The sequence below is a fragment of the Elephantulus edwardii genome, unplaced genomic scaffold (genome assembly GCF_000299155.1).
Source record: "Elephantulus edwardii isolate Elephantulus edwardi_28Jun2011 unplaced genomic scaffold, EleEdw1.0 scaffold00037, whole genome shotgun sequence".
Classification (NCBI taxonomy): Eukaryota; Metazoa; Chordata; class Mammalia; order Macroscelidea; family Macroscelididae; genus Elephantulus; species Elephantulus edwardii.
In genome coordinates, this window is record NW_006399787.1 from 18,109,666 (window position 1) to 18,137,627 (window position 27,962).

Sequence of the window (27,962 nt, forward strand, 5' to 3'; positions counted from 1 at the left end):
ACTCCTTGGAAGCAAGGATTCTGGGGCTTCGTCTGACATACTCTGGACATGTTGTAAGGAGAGACAGGTCCTTGGAGAGGGACATCATGCTTGGGAAGGTGGAGGGACAGCGCAGGAGGGGAAGACCCTCTATGAGGTGGATTGATTCAGTGACTGGGGTAATCTGGATGGGTGTGTCAGAGGCAGTGCAATTGGCACAGGACAGAGCAGGGTTTAGGGCTGTTGTATGTAGGATCGCTATGAGTCGCAAATGACTCCACGGCACATAACAACAACAAATTTCCAGTAGTGGAATCTCTGGGTCAAATGGTACTTCTATTTCCAACTTTTTGACAAAGTGCCAGACCACCTTTCACAGTGGTTGTACCATTTTACATTCCCACCAGCAGTGAATAAGAGTTCCTATCTCTCCACAACCTCGCCAGCATTTGTTATCTGCTGTCTCAGAGGCTTTGGTCTTAAGAAGTCTAGCATGTGGAAGAAAGTGGCTAGCAGTGGTAACATGTTCTTTTTTCATTGATCAATTTTTATCTTCCTCAACAACATTAAAACACTCTAAGGAGGGAAAACTAAAGACCCAAATTGTTCTAAAACAAAAAATATTTCCCAGTATCACCCCAGATTGTGAAGAATGGTCGGATTACATTATGTGACATGCTTGATTTGGCATTTAAACAGATATATGGCCTATTTATAGACTGCTGTTAAATGCTGTGAAGTCAACCAGGACTCATGCTGATCTACGAATAATGGGTCTTATGCTGTGCCATCCGCACCATCTCTGCTATACTCATACAGTCACTGTGTCAATTCATCTGCTTGAGGATCTTTCTCTTTCATTTAGATTGCACTCTAAAATAAAAATTAAGAGGTTTTACATTTAAAACAGTCTTTACAAATCTAAAGGAAAAGACTTCATTTTAAATAGCATAAAACAAAACAAAAATCGACTTTTACTTATATTTAATAGTACCTGAAACTCTACAAAGAATGGGCAAAACCAGGCCATTAAACCTATGAAAGCCAACAAAAACTTACTTCAGAGATGAAACAGTAGGAAGGGTAAAGGAACACATGTGCATTTAATTCTTTGTATAGGATCGGAGAGCACACTAATGGGTCTATAAATACATTTTAAATTGAAACTGGTAAGAATTATTACAAGAAAAATGTAAGACAGGTCACTGTATGCAATGATGTAAAGCAGTGGAGTCAGATCATTCAAGAGAAGGAGCTTTCTTTTGCTATTTAAAATAAAGCACAAAATAAAGGCATTTTCACCTAAATAAATTTCCCAAGATACAACACTGCTATTTAAAGGTGAAAAAAATCTGTGGAGGAAAAAGTAAAGAAATAATAAATTCAATATAATTTTAAAGCTTTCTAGACTAAGGATTTTTTTTTAGGATACTTTTTGTTTAATTTAATCTCACATGTGTTTTTAAAATATTTTTTGGGGGGAACAGCCTGAAATTTTCAGAAAAGATGCAGAAGTAGTCTGAGTGTGCGCACACACACTTAGGCACTTTTTTCCTAAACCATCTTGAGAGTAAGCTGCATATATCCCAGTCCTTTATCTCTAGACACTTTTGTGTGTATTTCTTAAGAAAAAGACTATTCTCTTAGTCATAATACAGTTGTCAATTCAGTAAATTTAACACTGATACTTCTTTTCTAATTTATCTTGCACGTTTTAGTTTTGTCAATTGCCCAAGAATGTTCTTAAGAGCATTTTCCCTCTTTAGGACAAGAATCAAGTTCTAGTGACAAGATAATTAAGTGGATGTTAACCTAAAAGTTGGTATTTCAAACCTACCAGAAGCTTTGCAGATACAAGACTTTTTTTTTTGTATGTCCACACAATGTAATATTACAAAGCACTGGGAAAAAAATGAACTCATAAAACATTACACAACATGGGGGAGCGTGGATGACATTATACTGAGTGAAATATCTCAGTCACAAAAGGATAAATAGTGCATAAAATTGACTGTTATAAAATAGGACAGATGGGGAGGGGATTTGGAGAGAGAATGGGAAAAGAGTGGATAGAACACTGAAGTAGAACAGATGAGAGGATTAATTGTTCAAAAGGAATATCTAATTAGGCATTATGACAGATACAAGACTTTTAGATTTGCTCCTGTAAGGCTTACAGCCTAGAAGACCCTCCTGAAAATTATACTATGTAATTGATTCAATGGCATATAACAAACAATAACAAGGCTGTATCAAGTCTAAGGATCACACTGCACTTATCTATACGTCTTTCACCTGGACTAATTCCTCTGCCTTTGTCTTTTATGGATACTCATGAGGTCAATCCGCACCTCTCTGGGGGTCTGAACCTCCCATCAGCTCCAAGGTAGAAAGAAGGGCAATATCTTCCCACATGATTTACAGCCTAGGAAACTCAATGAAAACTCAACTGAGTGAGTTTCAACTTGATAGGAACAAGTTCACATTTTTAAGAGTTTTTCTTTTATAGCATGAGCATTTTTGAAGACTACATCTCTTTCTCATCATTTTTAGTCTTTTATTAGATTGTCTGTTAAAATTAGAAAAATTAGGATTTAGCTAATGTTTTCTTAGATTATGTATTGTGGCCCAAACACTACCATGAAGATAGCTCTCAGGGCATCACATTCAGAGGTGTATCATAGATATCTCCCACTAACTGATGTTGATTTTAATTATATCCTGGACATAAATAATGTTATGAATACTCTGTGTTCTATATATTTCTCCAAAGAGCATTGAGTTTTGTTTGTCTTAAGTAACTGGTTTGGCTCAACCGGCAAGCTGGGCAGTTTCTCAAAATCTCAGTTCAGTTCTTTCAGTTGGTCCGCATAAGCATGGTTTAGCCAAATCCTTGGGCAGAGTCATACACGTAATTTTGGACTGCCTTTCTCTGGTTCTTTCTAGGATTCTTCCCCCTCAATTTTCAATGGCAGTAGTTGTCCTGAACTCTGTCCTCTGGATCTTCATTCTAGAAAGATGGAACTTTCTGTAAGAGTTACAGTTTTTTTGACAGGACACCGATTACTAAAAGTTGTAGAAGCGGGAAACTCATCAAGTACTCTTATTTCTTTTTTCCACTGTTTCCTCCCCTTGCAGAATCCATCGGCTTTCTTTTGCTCACTCTGCAGTGGGGTTAGGTGGTATTTTTAAAATGGTGATTCCTACTCACAGTAACCCCAGGTTATAGAGTAGACCTAAACCACCGGGTTTCCTTAGGTTGAACTGGCAAGAAATCACATTCACAGGAGGTCTTTCCTTCCAAGGAGGCACTGGTAGTTTCAATTCCTTTTGGTAAGCATCCTAGTACTTAAGCATTGTGCCACCAGAGTTCCTTATATAAGTTGTGGTTGTTAGGTGCCGGCAAATAAACTACAACGCACAGACCCACAAACAATGGATTTGAACCCTGCTCTATCCTGCACCATCCTCACCACCTCTAAAATACTTGAGCCCCTTGTTACTGTCACTGTCAATATGTCTTGTTGAGGATCTTCTTCTCTCATGCTGACTCTGCACCTTTCCAAGTATGACATTCTTTTCCTACGACTGGCTGTTCCTAACAACATTTCCAAAGTATGTGAAACAAAGCTTAACCTTCCTTGCCTCCAAGGAACAGCCTAGCCACACTTTGTCCAAAATATATCTGCTGGTTCTTTTGGCTGTCCAAAAAGTCAGTGTTCTTCTCTAACACTACAACTCTAAGGCATTGATGCTTCTCTCATCCTTATTCATTGTCCACTTTCAAATGCATAGCAAGTAATTAAAAGACCATGGCTTGGATCAGGTGCACCTTAGTCCTTAAGCTGGAATCATTACTCTCCAGCACTTTGGGGAGGTAGGTCCTTGTCACAGATTTCCCCAGTGCAGCACATCTTTTGATTTCCTGGCTGCTGGCACCTACCCATGGTATTGACTATGGACCCAACCAAGTAAGACGAAACAGTTTACAACTTCAGTCTTTCCTCCAGCTATCACGATGTTGCCTACTGACCCAATGGTGAGGATTTTCATCTTTTTTATGTTGGGATGTAATTCATATTAAAGGCTGTAGTATTTGATCTTCAATAGCAAGAATCTTAAATTCTCTTCAATTTCAGCAAGCAAGGTGGGTCATCTGCATAACACAGATTGTTGATGAGTTTTCCTCCAATTCTGATGCCTCTTTCTTCATTATAAAGTCCATCTTTTCAGATGATTTATTCAACATACAGAATGAATAGGTATGGAGAAAGGATATAGTCCTGATGCACACCTTTCCTGATTTTAAACCATGCAGTGTTCCCATGCCCTGTTCTGACAACTGCTTCTTGTCTAAGTATAGGTTTTGGATGAACATAATTAAGTGGTCCATGATTCCCACTCTTTGAATGTTAGCCATAATTTGTCATAATTCACACAGTACAAAGACTGCCTAGTCAAGACAGATAGACATCTTTCTGGTAGTTTCTGCTTTTAGCTAAGATCCTTCTAACATCAGCAAAGATATTGATGGTGTCATGCCTTCTCCTAAATCCAGCTTAAATTTCTGGCAGTTCTGTCAATGTACTGTTCTACCTGCTTTTTGTATGTAAGAAGTATCAGCATAATCTCAAACTTATTTATCACTAAGAAAAATAGAACTTCATACTATTTCACAGCTGTCAAAAGTATCTTAAAATATTAAATTTCTCAATCCTTCAAATGAAAGAGTTATTCAAACTACCTCATGACTGCAATTTCCCTGTCTATGGATGTTGCTGTTATGTGCCATTGAGTCGCTTGCGACTCATAGCGACCCTATGTACAACTGCCCTAAACTCTGCTCTGTCCTGTGCCAATCGCACTGTCTCTGACACACCCATCCTGATTACCCCAGTCACTGAATCAATCCACCTCATAGAGGGCCTTCCCCTCCTGCGCTGTCCCTCCACCTTACCAAGCTTGATGTCCCTCTCCAAGGACCAAGCCCTCCTTACAACATGTCCTAAGTATGTTAGATGGAGTCTCAGAATCCTTGCCTCGAGGGAGCCACCCAGTTTAACCCTTTCCAGGATAAATCTGTTTGTTTTCCTAGCAGTCCATGGTACCCTCAATACTCTTCTCCAACACCACAGCTCAAAGGCATCAATTCTCCTTCTATCCTCCTTAGTCACTGTCCAACTCTCTGATGCATAACAAGTGATTGCAAAGACCATGGCCTGTATCAGATGCACCTTCGTCTCCAGAGAGATACCACTGCTCTTCAATATTCTGGAGAGGTCCCTAACAGTAGACTTTTCCATCGCAATACGTATTTTCATTTCCTGGCTACTGGTGCCAAGAGTGTTGGCTGTGGAGCCAAGCAAACTAAAGCTGTGAACAATCTCAATCTCTTCACCATCCATTCTTATGCTGCCAATTGGTTCAGTGGTGAGAATCTTTGTCTTCTTGACATTGAACCTCAGTCCATATTGGAGGCTGCAGTCCTTGACCCTCTGCAGCAAGCACTTCAGGTCCTCCTCCATTTCAGCAAGCAGGGTTGTGTCATCTGCATAACGCAGACTGTTGATGAATCTTCCACCAATCCTGACACCACACTTCTCCTCATAGAGCCCAGCCTCCCGGATAATCTGTTCTGTATACAGGTTGAAAAGGTATAGAGACAGGACACATCGCTGGCAAACGCCCTTCCCAATTTTGAACCATGCAGTGTTTTCTTGCTCTGTTCTGACGACTGCCTTTTGGCCCAAGTACAGGTTTCTCATTAGCATGATCAAGTGTTCTGGGATTCCCATTCTTCTCAGAGTCAGCCACAGTTTGTTATGATCCACACAGTCAAATGCCTTTGCATAATCAATGAAACACAGATAGACATTCCTCTGGTATTCCTTGCTTTCAGCCAATATCCATCTAACATTAGCTACAATATCCCTAGTACTACGACTCCTTCTGAACCCAGCCTGGACTTCTAGCAGTTCTCTGCTGATGTGCTGTTCCAGTCATTTTTAGATAATCCTCAGTAGAATCTTGCTTGCATGTGAAATCAATGATATTATTCTCTAGTTTCTACACTCTGTTGGGTCACCCTTCTTTGGGATGGGAACAAATATAGATCTCTTCCAGTCAGCTGGCCAAGTGGTTGTTCTCCAGATTTCTTGGCACAACTCCGTGAGCACGTCCAGGGCAGCATTTGTTAGCGGAAATATGTCAATTGGTATACTATCTATTCTTGGGGCCTTATTTTTTGTCATTTCCTTCAAAACAGCTTGAACTTCTTCCTTCATCACCATAGGCTCTTGCTCATATGTTTCATGAAATTCTTCTGTGTCTGCCAATTCCTTTCGATACAGTGACTCAGTATATTCTTGCCATCTTCTTTTAATACTTCCTGGATCATTTAATATTCTGCCTAAAGCATCCTTGATTATAGCAACTCAAGGTTTGAATTTGTTCTTCAGTTCCTTGAGCTTAAGAAATGCTGAGTGAGTTCGGCCCTTTTGAATTTCTGACTCCAACTCCTTGCACATTTCAATTTTACTTTGTCATCCCGCTGCCTTTTGAAATCTTCTGTTCAACTCAATGTCTATGGATACTATATGCAATCAAGCTGGGCAGCTATCAGGCAACTCTGCACCTCACAATCATTCAGTCATTGAACAGCAAAGCTCACCTCATCTCACACTGGGGAGCAAGATGCTTATACTGCTTTCTAGTGTTTTCCATCAGCAACATTCCCTCCCCAAATCCTTGAAAAGAGGTTTCTATAAATACTTGAAAAGATTTATAATCCTTTCAAATTAATTTCTGTCATGGTGTCCAATTCAAAAGTGAATTGGAATCTCTCCTCCTCCCAATATATGCCAATAGTAGATGCTGATCCAGTCCAAGAGACATGTATTGATCTTAAGAAAAAAATTAGCAAGACTGAAGTATTAAAAGTCTTAGAGAGTAATAATAGCCCAAAGTCTTGGAGAATAATAATTGTCCATAAAAGCAGCTTATCTTTCCGTAGAAAAACAACCTATGAATCTGTTTAAGTGCATTTGTAAGAAAATATCTGTGTATCAGAATTCTCCACTCTAGTAGCCACTAAGGGGCAGAGAGTTAAAAATCAACTAGATGTCAAGCCTGGTACTATTTATTAAAGACTACTCCATAGTTTAGTGTCCTTAAGCTAACCAACAATATCTGTCAAATTGATGTCTTAAAACATAAAATTTAACCTTTACTTATGATTGAAATGTGTTCATATTATTTAGTACTCATTGACTGCCATTCTCCGAGGTGTTAAGGAGCTGTGATGTTAGTTTAAGATTAAAATACATCTGAAAAAAAAAAAAGAGTAAAGTACATCTGATTCAAGCTATGGTCTTTTCAGTTACTTGTTATGCACCTGAAAGTTGGACTTGTTATGTACCTGAAAGGATGACAGAAGAATCGATGCCTCTGACTTGAACTGTTACAGTTCTGAGTAACCCATGGACTGCCAAAAGAGCAAACCAGTGTGTCTTACAGAGAGTGCAACCAGGGAGCTTCCTAGAGGCAAGGCTAGTGAAGCTTCATCTCACACACCCTGGGCATGTTAGGAGCCAGTCCTTAGAAAAGAATATCATTACGGAAAAGGTGGAAAGTCAGCAAAAGAGAGGAGGACCCTCAACAAGATGCACAGTGACTCAAGTATAGGGGCTCAAATATTTTAGAGAGAATGAAAATAGGCACAGGACAGGGAACGGTTCCTTGGTTCATAGGATCTATCTGAACTGTAGGTGACTCAACAGCACCTAACAACACACACCAGTTCTGGTGGTTTAGTGGTAAGGAGTTGAGCTGCCAACCCAAAGACTTAAGAGTTTGAATCCACCAGCTGCTCCAGGGGAAAAAGATGGGAAATCTACTTTCTTGAATTTACTGCCTCAGAAAACCCACGGGGAGAGTCAACTAAGTGTGGGATCCAATTCATAGCACATAACAACAACAGTGCCACTACTATATCAACTCTAATAGCTACCTTCCATTAGATTCTGAGGTCATAAATTTTTATGGAAGCACATTATCCAGATTTCAGCTGGTGGATCTGAATTGCTAGTTTCTGATTAGCAGCTTGTCACCTGACATATTACACAACCCGGGCTCCTACACAGACTGCGAAAAGGTGTACATAACTACAGGAGCTCAGGTGGCCTCGTCAGTACCGAGCTGTACTGCTAACCAAAAGGCAGAACGCCCCGGTGGTTCAAGTCCACCAGCAGCTCCACAGGGGCAAGCTGGGTGATCCTTTCCCAGGCGGTTTACAGGCTCCAAAAACCTGCTGGAGACTATGTCAGCTGTAAGTTGATTCCAAATCAATGGCAATGAGTTTTGGGTTGGGGTTTTTTTTTTGTTATGACACATAACTACATCATATTTTTGGTTACTATATTAAAATAAGGTTACTGATAAAGAACCGATTTGATCATTTGTGACTTTCTACACTGCAGACTGATGCACTGTCCACAGTCTTGGGGCCACTCACCGTCAGCAGGATGCACATGGGAGCTGCCGATCTGGTCTACCAGCAACATGAAAACGAAGCCCAGCACAAGGGAAACGCCAATATAGGCATGCAGCTGTGTATGGTGGTCAGGGCTATGTTCATGTTCGTGAACAACTGGCACTTCTGCGGCTTTGTCTGATGCAATCACATTCTGGGTCTCGCTTGCTTGGTGAAGTTTTCCTAGAGCAGAATAAAGTATAAAGAGAAAACATATTTTTCCTCTTAAAACATTTTTACATAAAAACCACTTTTTAAAAAAAAAATTTCCAGCTCTAGTTAACTACAAAGACATCCACTTCCTATACTGTATTCCAGTCAATCCTTAATTTCTTCATAAACATTCAGAATGAAAAAAATTTCCAAGTCCTTTAGGCATTTGACATACACACCTTCTACCTGCAATCCTAGGAAGTAAGAGTGAAAATCACCAAATAAGAAAGCAGTTACATTCCCAAGAAACCTCATTTTCAGAATAAAGTTTCTTATTGGAAACTACAGTTTTATTACTCATGAAAACAGAAAAGTAATCTGTCCAGTAATGAATGAGACTTTCAATTTCTCCACATACTTGCGAAACTTGTTTTCTATTTTTCGGTTCTCTGTATCCTAAAAAGGAAGCAATAATCATGAAAATAAATAAATTAATCTAGTTTTATACTTAATTTGATACAAAAAATTGAAAAATGAACAAACTGAACATAAAATGTTTAGCTATAAAAATATCAGAGAAAGCCTAAGTCCACTACCAAGTTTATTCTGACTTGTAGTGACCCTGGAGGATCCGCCTGTAAGATTTTCCGAGGCTGTAATATTTTTGCAGAAGATTCCCTGCAAAGCAGCTGGTGGGTTCAAATCTTCAACCTTTTGATTATTTGTCAAAATTCTTTAATCACTACCCCACCAGGACTCCCTAAAGACAGCAAGAATCTCTAAGAATATCAAGTATTTAAAGTATTTTAACTCCTACAACTTCACAACAAAAAGATAAACAACCAAAGCAAACCATTAAAGGTCAAAGTCGCTGCCTGTCAATTACGAAAGTGTGGTTCAAATACACAGCTGCTCCAAAGGAGAAAGAAGGGCCATCTCATGTGCAATTAACTGCCTCTGAAAACCCAATGAAGGGTCAGCTATGGGTTGGTTCACACTCAACAGTACACAACACCAACACAACAACTGAAATAGGCTGTTGTTGTTGTTATGTGCTGTCGAGTCGCTTGCGACTCATAGCGACCCTATGTACAACAGCCCTAAACTCTGCTCTGTCCTGTGCCAATCGCACTGTCTCCGACACTCCCATCCCAATTATCCCAGTCACTGAATCAATCCACCTCACAGAGGGCCTTCCTCTCCTGCGCTGTCCCTCCACCCTCCCAAGCATTATGTCCCTCTCTAAGGACCGGTCTCTCCTCACAACATGTCCAAAGTATGTTAGACGGAGCCTCAGAATCCTTGCCTCCAAGGAGCCACCCGGTTTAACCCTTTCCAGGACAAATCTTTTTGTTTTCCTAGCAGTCCATGGTATTCTCAATACTCTTCTCCAGCACCACAGCTCAAAGGCATCAATTCTCCTTCTATGCTCCTTGGTCAGTCCAACTCTCTGATGCATAACAAGTGATTGTGAAGACCATGGCCTGTATCAGACGCACCTTAGTCTCCAGAGAGACACCATTGCTCTTCAGTACTTTGGAGAGGTCCCTAACAGCACACTTTACCATGGCAATGCGCCTTTTAATTTCCTGGCTGCTGGGTGCCAAGACTGCTGACTATGGAGCCAAGCAAACTAAAGCTGTGTACAATCTCAGTCTCTTCACCACCCATCCTGATGCTGCCAATTGGTCCAGTGGTGAGAATCTTTGTCTTCTTGACATTGAGCCTCAATCCATATTGTAGGCTGCAGTCCTTGCCACTCTGCAGCAGGCGCTTCAGGTCCTCCTCAGTTTCAGCAAGCAGGGTTGTGTCATCCGCATAATGCAGATTGTTGATAAATCGTCCACCAATCCTGACCCCACATTTCTCCTCATAGAGCACAGCCTCCCGGATAATCTGTTCTGCATATAGGTTGAAAAGGCATGGAGATAGGATGCATCCCTGGCGTACGCCCTTCCCAATTTTGAACCATGCAGTGTTCCCTTGCTCTGTTCTGACGACTGCCTCCTGGTCCAAGTATAAGTTTCGCATTAGAACGATCAAGTGTTCTGGGAGTTCCATTCTTCTCAGAGTCAGCCATAGTTTGTTATGATCTACACAGTCAAATGCCTTTGCATAGTCAATGAAACATAGACATTCCTCTAGTATTCTCTTTCAGCTAAGATCCATCTAACATCAGCTACAATATCCCTAGTACCACGACCCCTTCTAAACCCAGCCTGGACTTCTGGTAGTTCTCTGTTGATGTGCTGTTCCAGTTGTTTTTGGATCATCTTCAGTAAAATCTTGCTTGCATGTGAAATTAGTGAGATTGTTCTGTAGTTTGCTAGGTTCTTTAAAATTCAGAACACAGTGCATATGAATTGTTGAAGAGGATCTGTCCAGACACAGTCTTACAATCTCAGACTTTCCTCTGCCTTTCAAACTGCCCAAGCAGCTACTTCAGTAAGTTTCAACATTCCCCACTACACATTAGCATCTGAAAGAAACCAGGCTCCTTTAGAATAAGGCCATTAACATTAATATATAAACAACACTTCCACCCTACCTCCTGCTAGGAAGAATCTCAGAGACTAATTTTTGTTTTAGGGAGCACTGATGGGTTAGTGGTAAAGAATGGTTCGAATCCACCAGTCACTCTGTAGGAGAAAGGTGGGCAGTCACCTCTCATGCCAATTTATTGCCTCTGAAAACCCGCTGGAGAGTCAACTATGAATTGGTTCCAGCTAGATGATACAGAACAACTTTTTGTTTTATCGATATATAAAAATTCCATGCCCTTATAAAACCTTCTGCCCCTGTTATCAAAGACGATTTATAAAAACCCACAAACCCAACAACCAATAACAACAAAAGGGAGCTCTGGTGGCCTAGTGTATGAGGTTTCGCTGCAATCCTAAAGGCACACAGTTCAAACCCATCAGCTGCTCCGCGGGAGAATAATGAGCAATTTTCTCCACACAACAACAACAGCAGGAAAGAAAAACCTTAACTGGATACTGCTACATTTGCTCTGATCATAAACTTCCTGTTTCTCATTTTCTTCTTTGTACGTGATATGCTGAGTAAAACTACCTTTCTTTTCTAGAAAATAATTTTCCTCCTAAGACAGAATCAAAGAGGTGATACTTGTTTATCAAAGGCTCAGGCTCACCCTCTACGTAAGTAACCTGGAATTCAGTGAATACAGCTCCAAGTGCTCTTTCCTAACAATCTTTCACTTGGTTAACAACACCCATTTTAATTTACCTGAAAGATATTTCAGGTGCCAAGCACATGCAGAAGCAAAAAACGGTCACTTTCCAGAGGAAGAAGAGACCTACAGGGCATGTCGACAATGACAAAGCACCTCACCAGATAAACTCCATTTAAAGACCAGCTGTGCACGTCTCCTGATCTGCATCATATTTCCTTTTCTAAGATAACTCCTATGTTCCCTACTAAAAGTGCTAAATAAACATGAGTCCTTCACCTAACCTACAAATACTCCCTGAAAACTTCCCTTCCTTGTAATATTTTTTTTTCCCTCAGGTGCTAGCTTCTGTACTTGCTGCAAAGAAAAACTTTCAAAAGTTTTCTTATCTAAATAACTGTATTAAGTAATTTCATACAAGTATGAAGGACCTACTGAGTCCAATTAGGGCTGCCTTGGTAAAACTATCACGCTTACTGCCATCAAGTTGATCCTGACTCACTAATGACTTTCCATCAAGTTTCGAAGGTATAAATCTTACTGGAAAGAGACCATCTCATCTTTTTCCTGTGAAGTAACTGGTAGATTTGAACTGTTGACTTTTAGTTAGCACTCCAACATGTAAACCATCAGGGCTCCTTTGTTATTGTAGCATCTTAGAGCAAAAGCAGCCTGCTCTTTAGAGGCAAGGATGAGGAAACGTCCTCACACACACATACTTTGGGCGTGCTGTCAGGAGGCACCAGTCCTTGGAAAAAGCCATCATGCTTGAAAAAGTATAGGATCAGAGAAACAAAGGAAAATCATCAGGACATGGAATGACATCGTGAATGCAATAATGAGCTTGAGGATGACAGAGATGGTGAGGATGTGGAGGACAAGGCAAGGCTTCAATCTATTCTTCACAGTATTGCTGAGACGTGGTTGTCAAGGGCACCTAACAACATCACCAAATTTTATCTCAACAATGCTTATCAAAATAATTTTCTAATGTTTGCCTTTTTTAGTACTGTCTTCAGAGTCAAGTATAATGATACTAAGAAAATGTCTTATTACTATTGAACTACCTGCTTTTATTTTAAAATACTGAATTAATTGATCACCTATCTTATTAAGTAGATTGGTACTGTTATTAATTTTCTATTTGAAAATAGGAAGGGTTCAAATCTGTTGTTCACAGAGTCACTATGAGTTGTACTTGACTCAATAATACCTAAAAACAACAATGTAAAAAAGTACTTTCAAGGACAGCTGTGAATCAACTGATATTTATTATTATTTTTAATATATATTTATTTATGTGTGTGTGTGTATGTGTGTGTGTGTGTGTGTGTGTGTACACCATCAAAACAGATCTGAGTGGTACAGGAGGAGATTGTCCCTCATGTGTGTGTGTGTGTGTGTGTGTGTGCGCGCGCGCCATCAAATCAGATCTGACTGGTACAGGAGGAGATTGTCCCTCTTTCTCCAGGAGAGCATCTGGTGGATTAGAACTGCGCAGCTCTGAAATTGCAGTGCAACTTCTTGCCACTGGGCCACCAGAGCTCCCTTCAACTCATATTTATTAATCATCATGGATGGTAGCTATGAGTTGGAAATGCCTTACACCATGAGTTTGGGATTTGCCTTCCTATAAACACACCTATTTCGTATTCCAAAGCATTATGGTTTTAAATTTTTGCTCCAGAGTAAACAAACACTGAAGTATAAACTTGCAAGTCTTAAAAATCTCTACTTCTTAACATCAACAACAATGACTTTGAAGGAGAAAGCACAACTGTTCTGTAGTTTCGCAGGGTTATAAATTTTTTTAAAAAATATTTTTGTTATTATTGTAATGAAAGTTTACAAAACACTTGGATTTCCATTCATTCATTATTGCACATATTCCTCCCTACCTCCACCAGTTTCCTTGGTGGAGGTTATTATGTGCCATTGAGTCGCGTGAGACATATGGCGACCCTGTGTACAATAGCCCTGCAAGATTGAAACCTGTTAGTCAATTGGTTTCAGTCTCTGGAGATCACTGCAAGTACGGTTGCTTTGATCTTGCCTAACAACAACAACATTATGCATCCTTTGTCACGCATTTGCTTCACTGGTAAAGCACAATCTGGAATGTCTGCTATCAGCCAGGATACTTCTCCCATCAGCAACTCTAATCCTCTGAATGCAGGTGAAAGTTTTGGAAGTCCCTTTCAATGTCATGTTGCAAATCTTTTTAAAATTATATTCAGCTAAATTTACTTGCAGGCCAATTTATATTAATAATGTTTAACTAAAATAGATTTCTGAGTCTGTTCTGACTTAAAAAAAATAAAATCTCTACCTCTACAGTTTTCTCACATGAAAGCTGATAATCACCTAATTTCAAAGATTTCAGAGGCATAATTGTCAAAGAGCATATGAAAGTTCCTTTCTACCAGATGCTCTGCCGTGGAAGGAGGGACAATCTCCTCCTGTACCAGTCAGACCTGATTTGACGGTACACTCACACAAAAGTAATAAAATAAAAAATTTTTTTTAAAAAAAGAAAGTTCCTTTCTACATCAGTTAGTATTTAATAATATGCATTAAACTGACTTCTGGTATTCTCTGCTTTCTGCCAAGATCCATCTAACATTAGCTATAATATCCCTAGTACCACGACCTCTTCTAAATCCAGCCTGTACATCTGGCAGTTCTCTGTTGACATGTTGTTCCAAATGTTTTTGGATCATTTTCAGCAGAATTTTGCTTGCATGTGATATTAATGATATTGTTCAATACTTTCCGCACTCTGTGGGGACACCTTTCTTTGGAATGGGAACGAATATCAATCTTTTCCAGTCAGTGGGCAAGCTGGCTGTTCTCCAGATTTCTTGACACAACTTAGTGAGCACACCCAGGGCAGTGTCTGTCTGTTGAAATATGTCAATTGGTATGCCGTCCACTCCTGGAGCCTTGTTTTTTGCCAATTCCTTCAGAGCAATTTGAACTTCCTCCTTCATCACCATAGGCTCTTGCCTATGGTACTAGGGATATTATAGCTAATGTTAGATGGATCTTGGCAGAAAGCAAAGAATACCAGAAAAATATCTATCTGTGCTTCATTGACTATGCAAAGGTTTTTGACTGTGTGGATCACAACAAGCTGTGGCTGACTCTGAGAGAATGGGAATCCCAGAACATTTGATTGTGCTAATGCGAAACCTATCCTTGGACCAAGAGGCAGTCGTCAAAACAGAGCAAGGAGACACTACATGGTTCAAAATCAAGAAGGGGGTCCGTCAGGGATGTATTCTGTCTCCATACCTTTTCAATTTGTATGCAGAACAGATCATCCGAGACGTTGGGCTGTACAAAGAGGAATGTGGCATCAGGATTGGTGGAAGAGTCATCAACAACCTGCGTTATGAAGATGACACAATGCTGCTTGCTGAAACTGAGGAGGACCTGAAGTGCTTGCTGCAGAAGGTCAAGGACTGCAGCCTCCTATATGGATTGAAGCTCAACATCAAGAAAACAAAGATTCTCACCACTGGGCCAACTAGCAGCATCAGTATGGGTAGTGAAGAGATTGAGATAGTTAACAGTTTTAGTTTGCTTGGCTCCACAATCAACACTCTTGGTAAGAGCATCCAGGAAATCAAGAGATGAAATGCATTGGGAAAGTCAGCTGTGAGGGACCTCTCAAGAGTACTGAAGAGCAACGACGTCAGGCTGGAGACTAAGGTATGCCTGACTGGGGCTATAGTCTTTGCAATTACGTGCTATGCATCAGAGAGTTGGACAGTGAATAGGGATGATAGAGAATTGATGCCTTTGAGCTGTGGTGCTGGAGAAGAGTGTTGAATATACCATGGACTGCTAGGAGAACAAATAGGTTTGTCCTGGAGAAGGTGAAGCCGGAATGCTCCTTGGAGTCAAGGATTATGAAGCTTTGTCTGACATATTTTGGGCATGTTGCAAGGAGGAACTGGTCCTTGGATAGGGACATCATGTTTGGCAGAGTGGAGGGGCGGCGAAGAAGAGGAAAACCTTCGATGAGATGGATCGATTCTGTGACTAGAGTGGTAGGAATGAGTGTGTTTGAGATGGTTAGGTTGGCACAGGATAGAACAGTATTTAGAGCTCTTGTACATAGCGTCACTGTGAGTCAGAAATGACTAGATAGCACATAACAACAACATTAAAGTGTCACATCATTTTTTTTAATTATTATTTTTTGTGTGTGTACTGTCAAATCAGATCAGACTTGTACAGGAGGAGATTGCCCCTCCTTCTCCAGCAGAGCATCTGGTAGATTTGAACAGCGTATTTCTGGAATTGCAATGCAACTTCATGCCACTAGGCCACCAGAGCTCCCTTAAAGTCCATCTTCATTTTATGAAGATGGTTTATTGGACTCCAAAGAAATATATGTTTATCATAATAAATATAAAACCCATAAAAGAAGTAAATATCATAGACTATATGGTAAGCAAATTCCATGAAATATGAAGATGTTAAATACACAATAAGGAGGTAAAGAGAAGGACAAATGGAGGAAGAGGAGGAAAGTGAAAAGGTAAATGATAAATGAGTAATGTGATTAAGTTTATCACTATTCAGAAATGTGAAAAATTTAGAGAGGGTCATTGATGCCTTTGAGCTGTGGTGCTGGAGAAGAGTATTGAATACTGCATGGACTGTTAAGAGAACAAACAGGCTCATCTTAGAGAGAGTGAGACCAGGCTGCTCCTTGGAGACAAGGATCCTGACATACATTGGACATGTTACAGGGAGGGACCAGTTCTTGGAGAGGACGTCATGGTTGGGAGGGTGGAAGGACAGTGTAGGAGAGGAAGATGAGATGGACTGATTCAGTGACTGGGGTAATGGGGTAGGTGTGTCGGAGACAATGAGACTGGCACAAGATAAAGCGAGGTTTAGGACTGTTGTACGTAGGGTCACTATGAGTCTCAGGCCACTTGACTGCACATAACAACAACATTTAAAGCTACCATGATGGTAGAGTTGCCTCAAATAATAGTGTGGAATTTTGTTGCTGTTATTGGATGCCACTGATTGAATTATGACTCACAACGACCCTTGCAACAACAGATCTGGGCCTTTCCCTATGCTGTCCCGTCCTCACTGTCTCTGATATGCTTGAGCCCATGTCACTGCATCACTGTGTCATTTAGAGCCACTGTGTCAATGCCTCTCTCATTGTTGGTCTTCCTCTCTTTCTCTGATCTTCCACCATGATGTCTTTTTCCAAGGACTAGGCCCTCCTGACAACAAGCTCAAAGTATATGAGATTAAGTTTCACTACTCTTGCCTTGAAGGAGCACCCTGGTTGCACTTTAATGAAATAGGAAGGGAAACTTTAACTGAATTATTACTAGCTTTGCTCTGACTCACAGACTTTTCCTGTTTTGTCTCTTTACATGATATGCTGAATTAAAGTCTTTTTTCTGGAGACAGTTTTGATCAGGAAGGCCAGCATTCAGCATCACAAGGGCCAGAAATAGACCCCAAATGCCTATGCATCTTCAGGTGTTCCCTCTTAACAACCTTTAACTCTGTTAAGCGCTTTCAAACCTGCTGTTACAGCCACTGTGTCAATGAAGCAATAGGCTTGAGCATAGTAGAGGTGTTAGGATGGCACAGGATGGGGTAAGGTTCAGATCTCTGTTCATTGGGTTGCTCTGTCAGAGTTGACCTTGCATCAAAGATGACTTTTACAATTAATAGGAAGGAAAACTCCACTGAACTACTGCTAGTTGCTGATGTCATGAGGAAGCAACCCCCATGTGACCTGCTAGAGGGAAGCCATCTTGAAAGGGCACGCTCCCTGATGACAACGCACCTAACCAGACAGAGGTCAGCTTGAAAGAAGAAAACCTACAGCACATGTCCTGTGGTGACTCAACAACTAACGGGAAAGAGGCCATCTTGTAGACCAGCCATGTGTGTATCTATTGACTTGAACAATCTCTCCATTTCTAAAGATAACCTCACCCTCTAACAAACTGCCTTTCCCAGCAGGATGTCTGGTTTCTCCTTAAAATATGGGGATAAGGTTCATGCTGAGAAAGGGAGAAGGCTAGTGATAGAGAAGAACCCCTCAACAAGATAGACTGACATGGTGACTATCACAATAGGAGAAAGTGTGAGGATGGTATAGGAAAGGGCAAGGTCCAGAGTGTTCATGGGGTCAATCTGAGTTATAATTGACTTAATGGCAACTGACACAACTATAATAAACATATATCCTTTCCCCGGTTCAGAGCCTTTTAAAAAATGTTCCTCCTCCTTTGTTGGATGAGACATGCATGTGTTTTCACATGCCTTCTAGGCCTCCCACTCAAGTTGCTATACATTCTTTTCCTAATAAATTCCCCAGCTGCATGTAAATTTGTCCTTTACTTCAAAGTTCTTACTTTGAAAAGGGAAGAACCTGGATAGTAAACAGACAGTTCAGCTAAAAGAACTGCCTGAGGACTATGAAAGCTAAACAGTAGCAAGAGGTTTGTTGTTGTGGTTAGGTGCCATCGAGCTGAGTACGACTCACAGTGACTCTATGAACAGTGGATCAGAACCCTGTCCTATTCTGTGCCATCTTCACACTTCCCAACATACTAGAGCCCATCACGGTAGTCACTGTGTCAATTCACCTGGTTAAGGGTCTTCCTTTTCTTTGCTGACCTGCCATCCTTCCAAGCATCCATCATGTCCCTCTCCAAGGAACAGCCCCTCCTAGTAACATGCCCGAAGTACGTGAGGCAAAGCTTCATCATCCTTGCTTCCAAACAGCACTCCAGCTGCACCTTCTCCAACACCTAGCAACAGGCTTGAGGACAATAAAAATATCAAAAGAAATCTTGCCTGCTGGCCAAATAATCAGGAAAGAGGGCTGCTGAGAGTGTTGGTATAAAGGAATGTACCTTTTTTCTTCCAATTTTCTCTCATTTTCCTTTTCCAGTTCTGCCTTCAAAGCAACTCTTGTTTAACAACTGCATGGCAGCAATACAGGTAGCTAAAACCTCAAGAAAAACCCAATTTCAAGGAAAAGGCACATCAGTGATCTGAAGATGGTTCTGGGCAGGTGAGAGGGCAGCAGTTATTCTATCCTCTTTCATATTGCCACTTTGCCCCAAGGAAGCCCAAGCCTCACGGAAAGATGTTCAACGTCTTGAGTCATAACTGGCTCACAGCTGATTGTGCAGTGGGTTTCCCAAGCTGTAAACAGCACAGGAGGAGACTGCTCATCTTTTCCCCTCAGAACCAACAGTTGATGCAAATTACTAGAGGGTTTCCTTCGGGTTAGCAGAGAAATTCCCTGTAAACTAAACCAGCAGAGCTTCCTAAAAGGCAGCTAATATTGCTGAAGAAATTAATTTATGGCATGAAGACCGTAGGGAAAAGAGACCGTAGGGAACCAGAGAATGAAAGGGTGATTGGCGAGGAAAAGAGGGAAAGGATTTAAACATACTATGGATCACCAAGAAAACAAATAGATCTATCTTAGAGAAGGTGAAACCAAGTTTTTCCTTGGAGGCTAGAATTTTGAAGCTCCATCTCACACACTTTGGGCATGTGGCCAAGAGGGACTGATCACTGGAGAAGGACATCAAGCTGAGAAGAGTGGAGGGACAGTGAAGGAGAGGAAGACCCGAGATGAGATAGATTGATACAGTAACAAGGGCAAAGGGAGTTGGTGTGTTGGAATCAGTGAGACTGGCTCAGGACAGGGCAGAGTTCAGAGCTGCTGAACACAGGGTCGCTATGGGACACAGGTGACTCGATGGCACATAACAACCACAACTACCACCTATGCATCTGAAAATTGGAAGACTGAAGACGAATCGATGCCTTTGAGTTGTGGTGTTGAAGAAAAGTAGTGAATGACCCACGGACTGCCAAATGAACAAAATTTCTATCTTGAAGGAAACACAACCAGAGCAGTCCTTAGAGACAAGAACAGTGAAACTCTGTCCCACTTACTTTGAACATTTTTTCAGGAGGAACCAGTCCTTGGATAGAGACATAATCCTGGAAAAGGTGGAGAGTTAGAAAAAGAGAGGAAGACTCTCAACAAGATGTACTGACATAGTGACTGAAACTGGAGCATAACTGAGATTGTAAGGGTGGTAGAGGACAGTATTAGGTTCAGATCTGTTGTTCACAAAGTCACTATGAACTGTAGTTGTCTTGATGCCACCTAACAACAATTGCCAAAACAAGAAACAAACTTGTGTTGGAAGAAACACAGCCTGAATTCTCCTTACAAGGAAAGACTGTGAGACTTTTTGTCACATATTTTAGGTATGTCAGGAGGAGCTAGTCCTTGGAAAATGACATATCTGGAAAAGTAAAGGGTCAGTAAAGGAGAGGAAGACCCTCAATAAGATCAATTAAAATAAAATGATTGATTGATAGTAACTGGAACAATGGCCTTAGACACAGTAGAGATTGTAAGAAAAGCACATGGGCTGGCAAGGTTTTTTCATCTGTTATATATAAGGTTTTCATGAGTTGAAATTGACTCAATGGTAGCAACAACTTGAAAGGAAAAGAAACACATATTCTCAACTGAGTTAGATGACAGACTAGACATATAGCAGCCCAGACTCTCTTCAACGAAACCAATATGAGGCAAAGATAACAGATTAGACGATAATTCTAGAACCCTAAGTTTGAAAGGAAACGATAAGGAAGTAGTTAAAACACTGACCAATGGAAACTAAATGAAAACGCAAATAAAGAGTACAGAACCATAAGTTCTGCCTGGTCACTCTGAAAAGTAGTCTTATTGGCAGGGGAATCCAGAATGCAACAGTATCCACACGCAAGTGTCTTAGTGACAAAAGGAAAATGCCATCTGATAATGGACAGCAACAGTATCCAGCCACACACACCTCCTTCAGTTTTGTTCATCAGGGAAGTGTCAAGGTCAGTGCCACTACGCAAAAGACTACCACAAATACAGGCGAAATCTACCCCCAATTGTTCTACCCAAACAGCAGAGAAATGCACACATACACAACCATCCTTTATCACATCTACTGGAAGACAGAGGGTGAAACACTAGCAATTACCAAATTATCAGGTGATACAATAGACTTGCATGCTTCAATCACATATCAAAAAACCCCACGAACACAACAAAATATCTCAGAAACAATATGTATCTTTAAATCACTCAAAAGGATAGTACAGACTGGAATAAGAAAAGTGACTAAAATTCAGAAACAGAAAATTCCTTAGAGGAGAAAATACTATTGGAACTTTATCATAAGGATTAGAAAAACTGATGGTTGAGCACCTTCAATGGATCGAGAAAAAAATTTTTTAAACCCACATTAAACATAGAAGACTTAAAAAAGAAAACACAAGATCAAAAAAGAAAATAAGTGGAAAATCAGAAGCTACACAAGCCCAGCAAATTGAAATTTAGAACATTAAGACTTCAGAAATTTTCTGAAACAATGTTGGAAGGACAAAAAAAAGAGAATTTAAGAAATGGAACACAGAATTACTGAGATGGAAAACAAATCTTCAATATTAAATGCCTCAATGTTAGAGGAATAATAAGAAAAAAAGAAGGAAAATGAAGAAAACATAAGAATCATGTGGGACAATATCAAGAGGAATAACACATTGTGACTGGCACTCCACAACATGAAGAAGAAGGAAAAAAAAAGCACAGAAAAAATTGTTAAAGGTTGGCCAGAAGAAAAGGTCCCAAATATGAGAAAGTATACATTCATGAATGTTAGCAAATCCCAAATGGATAGATCCTAAAAGAAAAATCATATAAAATTTTTTAAAAATTAAAAACAAAGAAAAAATACTGAAAGCTAGGGAAAAGCCAACAAGTAAGACTGAGTTCTGTTGATCAGCAGATATCATGCAGGCAAGAAGGCAATAGGATGACATATATAAAGCTCTGAAAGAAAAAAAATTGTGAACGAAGAATTCCACACCCAGCAAAACTGTCTCTCTGATATGGCAGTGAAATGAAGCCATTTCCAGATCAATATAATGTAAGGGAATTTGAGAAAAATAGACCAATTTTACAAGAAATTAAATTCTTCAGAGATCCAAACAAATCCAAAATGAACATACATGAAAACCACACTGAGAAACCAACTGAGACGTAGACATACACATAGTAACATGAGTCTAAAAGTAGGGAACATACATATCAGTCTGTAAATAAGGGTAACTACTTTGCAAAGAGAAAAGTAATGGTGGGCATAATCCAATGGTGATTACTTTTATAAAACATAATGAATGGGATTCATTCACAATGTGAATGAAGAATAGTGTGAAACACAGTGCATACAAACTTTGTAAGCAAACCAGAAATTTTAAAAAACTCACCCAAAACAAAAAACTCAACCCAATGTAGAATTCTACAGCAAGCATGAACCATATTCACAAAAAATGCTACTAAGCTTCTCCTTCCAAACCTCCAAGTGAGTATCATATATAATATAAGGTCATTTCTGTCTCACCCTCAAGAACATCTTCATAAAGTGCATGTACTCCTTCAGGCACGATGACTGCCAGTGCAGTTCCACAGAGAAGACCAGCACCCAAAACAGTCACCAGCTTTAGCCGATCCTGGAAAGAAAACAGAAGACACTGCTGAAATGATTGAATGGGGGAAAAGTGTTGGCAGTTAAAACTGTGAACTGCTTGTTTGTGAGATCAAAACCCACAACAGGCAATAAGCATGAAAAATGTTCTGCTTCATGAACAATGAATGCAAATTAAGATAATTTTATCTGATTGGTAGTGGAAAATACGCACTATCCAGATCACAGAAAATGTGAAGTCTTACAACCTATCGAGACCATAATTTGGCAATTATGATCAAGCCTCAAAAATGCAAATTCTGTGATCCAACAATTTACTTCTAAAAGTTAATACTAAGTAAGAAAAAATCTGCAAAGATGATCAGTACATTTATTGAGGACAAACCTGAACCACCACCAAAATGCCCAAGAAAGGAGATGGACTAAACATAATACCACAGCATGCAGTCATGATAAATTACATTGTTCTATAACAATAGGAAGGCCCATGAGTATATGGATATGTGGAGTTTATCTTTCAACATGACTTTCCTAGCCTTAGCTTGACCTTGCCATGTAGATGGGTGAGAATATGTGAATGGGGTGTATTAGCCTACCCACAAGGGGACAGGTTAATCTAACCATTGAACTGAGCAATCCAGTAGCAGCAGGATGAGTCCTCCCTGTTACTGGCAAAGAAACTGCGCCACCAGGAAAAGAATAAGCAAGAGGGCCTACAGGACCACCAGCCATAGTAGACAAAGCAGAGAAACTGACCTGAGATAGAGAACCAAGATGGGACCTTGAGCCTGCTACATCATTGGAACTGGAGCTAAGAGTCTTTGCCCAAGTCTATTGGACAACTGCAGGTTGGGGCCATAATTTGCAGGGAACTTTGTAACACTGGCCTAACGCCTTGAGTACATTTCAGGAGCTATCCTGGCTCTATTCTGCTACTAACCTGGATTATAACTTTTTACTTCCCTAACATAGTTTGACAGAATCAGTTCTTGGAGCGGGATGTCATGCTTTGGAGGGTGGAGGGACAGCGGAGGAGAGGAAGACCCTTGATGAGATGGGTTGATTCCACCACTGAAGTAATGGGGACAATAAGATTGGCAAAGGATAGAGCAGGGTTTAGGGCTGTTGTACACAGGATTGTTTTGAGTCAAAAGTGACTCAACGGCACATAACAATAACAACAACATGGTTTGATGTGGTTTGTGTACTATCACAGAAGATTCTGGATCCTGTAAAGCAGTAAATTGGTGCTGAGATGCATAAAAAGAAGTATGGGAGAATGGGGGATATGAATGACTTCATGGGAATTGGTTTTGCGCCATTGATCGTGTTGATGGGTACAGTTCCCCTTTGTAAAGCTGGTAAAGGTCAGACACAGTCATCCCCATGTAGCAATTTCACTTTGTACAGACAGGAGATATAGATATAGATATTTGAAAGCTTGTGTTTGTGTGTTCTGCATGTATATTCAAATAAAGAATAGAGGGGGCACAGTTATGGACAGTCCTATATATAATAAAATACCTTGTGGCTTGATTTTCTGAGTTTCACCCTCTCCAGGATGAACTTGTTTGTTCTCCTAGCAGTTCATGGTATCTCAATACTCTTATCCAGCATCACAGCTAAAAGGCATCAATTATCCTTCTATCATCACTAGTTATTGTCCAGCTTTTCTGATGCATAGCATGTAACTGTGAAGACCATGGCCTGGATCAGGCACACCTTAGTCTCCAGACTGACATTGTTGCTCTTCAGTACTCTGGAGAAGTCCCTGACAGCAGACTTTCCCAGTACAATTCACCTCTTGATTTTCTCGCTGCTGGTTCGAGTGTTGATTGTGGAGACAGCAAACTGAAGCTGTTAACAATCTCAATCTCTTTACCATCTATAATGATGTTGCCAATGGGCCCAGTGGTTAGAATCTTTGTTTTCTTGATGTTGAGCTTCAATCCATACTGAAGGATTCAGTCCTTGACATTCTGCAGCAAGTGCTTCAGGTCCTCCTCATTTTCAGCAAGCAAGGTTGTGTATAAAATTGCTGAACCGGGAATTGGTTCTAATGCATAGTGACCCTGTGTACACAGAATTAAACTCTACTTGGTCCTGTGCCATTCTTACTACTAGTTCAGTAGTAGGACTAGTGCATACTAAAACATTAAGAATTATCTTTGGAGAATTTTTTATTTTATAAACTTATTTACAGTGTAAATATATTATTCAAACAAAAAATGGTTTTAAATATTATTAAATATTTAATATTGGATAATACTGTTAAAATGTCCTATGGTTTTAGTCAAATTTAATCCCAATTATTTTTTCTTTATCAAAATATCCTTGTGAAACTTCTTGGTACACAAGTTTGAAAAACATTGTTTTTGTTGTTAGGTGCCAGTAAGTAGACTTGATGCCTTTAAATTGTGGTAGTGGGGAAGGGTATTGAATGGACTGCCAAAAGAACAAACAAATCTGTCTTGGAAGGAGTACAGCCAGGGTGCTCCTTAGAGCACTTCATCTCATGTAGTTTAGGCATGTTGTCCTTAGAAGGGGTATTATCCTGGGAAAGGGGAGGACCAGTAGCGGAGATTCTCAATGAGATAGATTCAGACAGTGACTGCAATAATGGGCTGAAGCACAGCAGAGATTGTGAGACTGGCAGAGGACTGAGTGGAGATGAATTCTGTTTTATCCAGGATCACCATGCTTTAGAACCAACTGGAAGGTGCCTAACAACAATATATGCTTCACTTTTCTATTTTAATTTTTATTAATGTGGTCAACAAAAATAAAGGTAGTTGTAATCCTTCTGATACACTACTGAGATATATCTATACATATGGAGCTCTGGTGACTGACTATACTGCAACCTCAGAGGGATAAGGTTTGAATATACCAACTGCTCTGGGGTAGAAGGATGGGCAATATCCTCCCATGTGATTTAATGCCTTTGAAAATCTGTTAGAGGGTCAGTTATAGGTCAGTTCCAACTTGACAGCACACAATAACTACACACACACACACACCCACCCCACCCCTTAAGGTTGAAGGTCTAATAGTGTTTCTAAATACTGCCTTTAGGAAAGAACAGATTCTTAGTTGAAAGGCTGGTTGAACTAGTACTCTTCCTTTCTTTGGGAGGATGGAATGTATTCACATCTCACTGTGCCCCCACTGAAAAAGAATGACCTACTACAGCTGAAATGTTGTTGTTAGGTACCAGTGAGTTGACTACTATTCATAGCAACCCTAGGAACAACAGATCTGAACCTTGTCCTATCCTACAACATCTTCACAAGCTCTGATATGCTCTAACCCATTACAGTCACTGTGCCAATCCATCTTGTTGAGGGTCTGCCTCTCTCTGACCCTCCACTTTTCCCAACATGCCATTTCTGTCCAAGGACTGGCCCCTCCACACAACATGCATAGAGTATGTGAGAAGAGGTTTCACCATTCTTGGCCTCCAAGAAACAGTCTGGTGGCATCCTTTCCAAGATAGACATGTTTCTTTGTTTGGTAGTTCACAGGATATCTGATGTATTTTTATATATATTCAATATATTTTTTTTTCTCCACCAACATCACAATTCAAAGGCTTCAATTCTTCTTCTATCATCCTTATTCACTGACAAATCTCATAGGCATAGGAAGTATGCATAGACTACGGGGCACCTTAGTCTTTAAACTTACCTCCTTGCTCCCTAGCACTTTGGAGAGTTTAACAGTAGATTTTCTCTTTTTTAATTGTATTATTTTTTTATGTGTACCGTCAAATCAGATCTGACTGGTACAGGAGGAGATTGCCCCCTCCTTCTCCAGCAGAGCATCTGGTGAATTTGAACCACGTACCTCTGGGATTGCAGTGCAGCATCTTGCCACTAGGCCACCAGAGCTCTCTTTAGATTTTCTCAATGCAACACAATTTTTTATTCTTGACTATTGTCAGGAAATGGGTGTTAATTGTGGATCCAAGTAAAATGCAATTGTTGACAACTGCTGACATGTGAGTACCGACTAATCTTGCCATACACCAACAGGAGAGTCCCTGCTCCTCAGAATGGCTGGGCCAGTGCTACCTGTATGTGGAACGGTTTTTCACTACACAGAAATCAGAGTATTCTGAATGCATCCAGCGGCTGGGGTGCTGACTTGGGAGGAAGAACGGACTAAATGACCAATCAGTTAATAACAGACTCTCAACTTGTATTTTTTAGAACAATTCTATTTGTACAGGCTTTGTTAAGACACAGAAGACAAGAAAAAGTGATTTAAGTGTTTTGGGGAAATGACACTAAACAACTGCTGTTACTATTTTAATATTTAACACCAACCTATTCTAAGACTCTTTGTCTTTTCCAAGTTACTAAACACACTGAAGCCCTGCTAATCACAGCATGCATTTGAGATAAACTGTCAGAGCATGAAGAACACACGACAGAGAAACACTACTTTATGTAAAGAAGTTGACATGGTAATTGTTTAGTCTTTTCATCATTCTCTCTATCCAAAAAAAATCATAAAAGTCACTTAAAAAAAACATGGAATGCTTCACGAATTTGCGTGTCATCCTTGCTCAGGGGACATGCTAATCTTCTCTGTATTGTTCCAATTTTAGTATATGTGCTGCCAAAGCGAGCACAAAAGTCACTTTAATAAAAAAAAAAATTAAAAAAAACCCACTTAACATCAAGAATGCAAAGTTTCACTCCTAAGGATGGAGGGAAAAATAACAATGAGGATAATATTGAATTGGAATGAGCATACCATTTCATTTCAAGGTTTTAGTTTCATAATTCCATAATCCAAACTACTGAATAAATTGCTAGGGAACAAAATTGCCGTCAGTATTTTGACTATGTTCTACTCAAGGAACTGAAAAATGAAATGATGACTCTGCATCTTAACTTCTTAAAAGAAGGTAAGGAGTGACAAAAGGGATGTAGCTAGAAGAGAGAGTGCTGAATTACATTTTGTTGTTATGTGCTGTCAAGGTGGAATCAACTCATAGCTGACCCTCCATAGGTTCAGAGGCTATAAACTGCCTAGGAGAAGACTGCCTGTTTTCCTCCCATACAGCAGCAGTGAACTGCCTGCCTTTGGGTTGGCAGTGAAACTCCATACCACTAGGCTATCAGAACTGCCAATGAATTACACATGCTATTGTTGTTAAGTGCCACGTGGTCCTCAAGAATTATTTGGGCAGTTTCCTACATCATACACGAAAATCATTCTTAATTGATTACAGATCTAAACATAAAATCTAAACTCAAAAGCTTCTAGAAGAAAACATAAGCGGGAGGGAAGTGTTTTGGGCCATGGTCCATAGGTATTATGCTAACAAGAAAATATATTCAAATATCTCTTGTAACCTTGTGGTTGGTAAAGATTTACTGTCAAGTTCAGACATACCAAAAAACACACACCATGAAAGGAAAAATTCAACTTTAAAATGGAAAATCTTTGCTGATCCATTAAGAAAATGAATAGACAAGCTACACACACACACACACACACACACACACATATTTATATATAT

The 27,962-nt window shown here is 40.0% G+C and overlaps 1 protein-coding gene across 2 annotated transcripts in view; it reads right to left on the reverse strand.

Moving 5' to 3' along the window:
* SLC39A9 (solute carrier family 39, member 9) overlaps window positions 1-27,962 on the reverse strand; it is a 68,044-nt gene that overhangs the window by 13,950 nt on the left and 26,132 nt on the right. For both annotated transcript variants that reach the window (XM_006884744.1, XM_006884745.1), the window contains exons 2-3: window positions 22,346-22,454; window positions 8,492-8,692 (exon numbers count right to left, since the gene is read on the reverse strand). In XM_006884744.1, coding sequence (XP_006884806.1) covers window positions 8,492-8,692; window positions 22,346-22,454 — 310 coding nt within the window. The remainder of the gene's footprint in view (window positions 1-8,491; window positions 8,693-22,345; window positions 22,455-27,962) is intronic.